Genomic DNA, 4444 nt, shown 5'->3' on the forward strand with positions numbered 1-4444 from the left:
TTTCGCAAAAAACACGTTGCCTAAAGTCGCTCGAGAATCTTCGAATTGCGTAAAACGATGATCGATCGATCGAGACGATCGGTAAACGTACGATCGAAAATCGTGTACGATTTACGTCGATCGTCTCCTAACCATCGATGATCGTCGATACGCGATTCGAGAAAAATAATCGAGGCAGAGAGTGTCTCTAACGTATTATATATTAAGTAACAAAGGCACAAGTGATCACAGAAAGAAGGATAACTACAATTCTTCAACCTTCCTTCGAGTACACGCAATTAACGGTACAAAGTGTTCAACCACTTCGAAGCGAGTTCTTTGGTTCGTATCTTGTACGAAACATACAAAATATGCGGACTTACTAAGAAGGCGCGCATACAATTGATATCGGTCGATGCATAATCATCACACTGACTGTACCCCCATTTTCCCTTTTTCAACAACGACGAAGGAAAAGAATTATTCGTCGTCGACGAGTTGATATCCGTAACGTCTTAAATTTTTATTCCCTCGCGACTCCAGTTTTATCGTTACCTACTCGATGATAACGAAAAGATTTTTTTCGACGAGAAGAGATCACGATCGTAAGGTAAAAAGCGAAGGATTTTCTAAACGTTAAGAATCTAAGATGACTAACTCTTCAGCTGATGAGATCCCCGTTTTTGCGAAGCATCTCGAGGTGTAGCTCGTACTCCCTGGCCTTGAGTCTGAGGGAGGCGATGCTGTTGGTTCGTCTGTCGATGTCGGGCAGCCCCACGGTGGCCGTGGGCGNGTGTAAGGCAGGGGCATCCCAGGTGGTAGCAAAGGTGGCGGCGCGCGATGATAGGGATGAGCGGTGTAACTACCGGGGAGGACCGGCCCGTGACCCAGAGGTGGGTAACGAAACGCGTCGAACGGTTTCCGCAGGGCAAACGTGCCCAGGTGGGCGAAAGGGTTCGGCAAGGTCGGCGCGACGCCCGCCGACGCTGGAGGCGCACTCGATCCCAAGTACGGATTGTACGGAGGTGCCTGGGGCCCGACCTTCTCCTGTTTCCGCCACTTTGCGCGTCGATTCTGAAACCAAACCTGTAACCAAACCACCGTGTATTCTTTATTTTTTTTCTTTCTTTCTTTCTTTTTTTTTTTTTTTTTTTTGTTCTTCCTTCCCCTCGTGTCTTTACAGCAACGAGCTATAAGACGAGAAGAGGCGAACCGGAGGTAACCATCACTTTTCCGAACCTATTCCACCGTTTCTATTTTTGGAATATCGTTCGAGGAAGGGAGAGGAACGATCGGAGGAATCGGTTTCGAGAAACGGGAGATCGATCCGATTCCGGGTCGGAAAGCAAATATACCCCCGCTTTCGTTTCTCTGGAAGTTGTTGGGGAACCGTGCAAGTGCGGATTCTGGTTAACGCGACGCGTTCCTCCTTTTTTCAGGAAGCTCGCGGTGTATCATTATATCGGCGAGGATGGAAGAAGGAAGCCGAAGGAGATCGCTGCGAGGTATCTTTCTTCCTTCGCCTACCTGTCGCCCCCTTGTCTTTATTTTCCCCTCAGAAATAATCGAAAACGAAATACCGGCCATCGGTAAACCCGTTACTTGCCGTTCTTTTGGCCCACTTTCCAACCAAAAATTACGAAAAGATTAGATTCTCTGTCTCCCATTCCCCTTTTGATCCTCTTTTCACGAGAGAGCAATTCTTCGTATTTCTTACATCGATCATTTAAATAGGAAAAGGGTGTTTTCAGGATTATCGAATTATCGAAAAAACGACTCGTTCGTGATGCGTTTCAACGCATTCCATCGCGAAAGTTCCTCGAAGACTCGAGCTCTAATCAGTTCAACGGAAGCTCTCCTCCCTTTTCTCATCCACTCCTTTCCCCTTTTCCCCCGTTCTTTTTTTCCTCCCGTTCGTTCCTTTAACGGACTTTAATTCCGCGGTCTCCTTTTCGGTTGTTGGGTCGATTTCATGTCGTGGTTGAAACACGAAACCCGCGTATGTATACTTGGATTTCAACGTTATCGTCGAGAGAAGTCTCTCGCAGAAACGAGAAGAAGACAAACGATTCCACTCCAACAAATTGCTTTCATATATCTCGTGACAGAGCGTAATGACGACAACCCAACTTGGTTCGATAACCGCAAGCTTTGTCGTAAACATCTGCTCGTTTCTGGAGAAGAAGATACTCTACCAAAAAGAAGAAAAAAAAAAAAAAAAAAAAGGAAGAAGAAAAAGAAAGAACCTCGTACGCGGTTCGTTTCGTAATACCAGGATTCAAGTTTGAGAAAAAGATTTCGGAATGTAATTTGTCTCGAAAGACAGTTTTATAGGCTCACCGACACGCGACAAATTACCTTCGAGGATTGTTCGCCTTCGAGATACTTCGAGATCGGAATATACACGTATTTTGGTTATATTTTTTTTAAACGCCACTTTTTTTATTTCCTTTGTTAAGCTAGGAAATCAAAAGGACCGCCGAAAGATGTAGACACTCCCATGTACACGATCGACGACGAGATGCAGCCTCGTCATTGCACGGAAGAGGGAATGGGAGCGTGTTGGAAGGATATTTCGAGATGACTTTGCGATTCGGGAATCGATTCGATCGATCAACACGTAGAAAACTATTCTATGACTCGTGAGATTACGAGATTCTATCCTGCTAACTACTAATCTCTCCCACTTTTTCCCTCTCTTCTTCCTGAAAGAAAGTAGTTTCCATCCCTCGACTTCCCCTGATCCTATCTTCGAAAAACAATTCCTTCTTTCACCATTTCTCTCCATTCAATCCGTATAGCCCTATATAAACGAAAGAACAAGTACAAGAGACAGAAGAGAGAGAGAGAGGCAAGAATAAAGAATAAATAAACGAAACGCGCGTGTGTTTGAAACGAACGAATAAATTCTTTCTTCGTTAATCGAGAAAGGATTGAAACGAAACGAACGATTGCGTAACGTAAACGTAAAAAAAAAGAAACCGTACAACCATGTCGTGGTTATGGACGAAAAAAAGAAAAAAAGAGCAAGAGTAATAATGGTTAAAGAAGGAAAAGAAGGAAAACGTGTGTGTTCCACGGGTGAATCGAACGATCAAACGGACACGGTGGAACATGCAAACTCGTTGCTAGGCTGTATGGAGAGTTAAAGGTGAATGGGGTGTGGGGGGTCGGGTGCCAGGACCCCCCACAGCGAGCAGGATTGCCCCCAGCAGGGAGCTAAACATCCGAGTTGCGGCTTTTAAAACAAAACGTAACCACGATTCGCCGCCGGAACCTAGTCGTTTCGTGCTTAATCGTGCCGCATTAATTACGCGGACGCCGGCTACGTTCTCTCTCTCTCTCCCTCCCTCTCCCTTTCATCGACTCTCTTCCCTTATTCCAGAGGGGAGGGGGACACCACGCGCAACTTCCTCAAACGAAACCGTTTCCTCTTTAAATGATTACGCTTTGCGGATAGATCGGGAATTAATATCTCGTGGAATATTCTTCGACGCGTACTCTCGAGAACATCGATCAAAATTAACGTTCGGACAAGGACGACGTTGGTAATTAAATATTCGAATGGTCGATCAATCACGAAAATTTTTTATACGTTCACTGAGCGAGGAAAAAAATTTTTTTAATATATGGATTGTACGGATTACATTTTTCCTCGAATCGATTGTTTCGAATGTAATTTTTTCACTACTCGGATATATATATATATATTTTGCCGAAAGATAAATATTTTGTAACATCGATAAATAAATATGATTTCATCAATTATCCTTCCAAGTGATTTTCGCTAATGAAAAGATTATTTTTGACGTGGCAACTTTATTACGAACTCGTGCGAAGATTTTTATGACCGATTATATAATGTCGTAATGTAGTTTTATCAGAACGAACGTTTGGTTAACGTTCTTTCGATAAATTAAAGACGTATAAAAAAGGATTTCTAAATATGATTAGCAGGAATCCTCGATATTATGTCATTCTTAATAACGTTCTTCATGTGGCGTGCGCTCGTATAATAAACTCTAAATTCTGAATAAATTATCGATTCGCGACGGATCATGACGTATTTGCAAGTATAATGAAAAGTGAAGTTCCATGGGGCGCGAGGAAGACACGTGTAAATACGGGCCCCGCGTCGAAATAAGATAAACGCGCGTGAGAGAAAGAGAAAAAGAAGAGGAGAGAGATCGTGAAGTGAAGAAGAAGTATAGCCACGAGGATTAAAGGGAAGGACGAAGTAAATATTGGGAATAAATTAAATTAATCGAGTAAATTAACCGGTTGTTCATCCGCCAAAATTTTATGGACGCGCTTATGGTATGGCAACGTGATACAAGGCGATATCACGCAAACAATTTACTCATTTTTCCATTAGTTTTCCATTAGTTCATTTAATTTAATAGATCTGTCATTTACGTTACATTAAATCGTGTTAATCGAATAATCGTAAAAAGAAAAAAAAAAA

General features: G+C 42.9%; 1 protein-coding gene across 1 annotated transcript in view; it reads right to left on the reverse strand.

The window, feature by feature from the left end:
- Positions 1-592: 592 nt before the first annotated feature.
- The window catches only part of LOC102676299 (retinal homeobox protein Rx1-like), a 66767-nt gene continuing 62915 nt past the window's right edge, over positions 593-4444 (reverse strand). The window contains 2 exon segments of the mRNA XM_031513752.1: positions 593-771; positions 774-1065. Of these exon segments, the coding sequence (XP_031369612.1) occupies positions 641-771; positions 774-1065 (423 nt within the window). The 3' untranslated portion in view covers positions 593-640.

The sequence above is a fragment of the Apis dorsata genome, unplaced genomic scaffold (genome assembly GCF_000469605.1).
Source record: "Apis dorsata unplaced genomic scaffold, Apis dorsata 1.3 scaffold_734, whole genome shotgun sequence".
Classification (NCBI taxonomy): domain Eukaryota; kingdom Metazoa; phylum Arthropoda; class Insecta; order Hymenoptera; family Apidae; genus Apis; species Apis dorsata.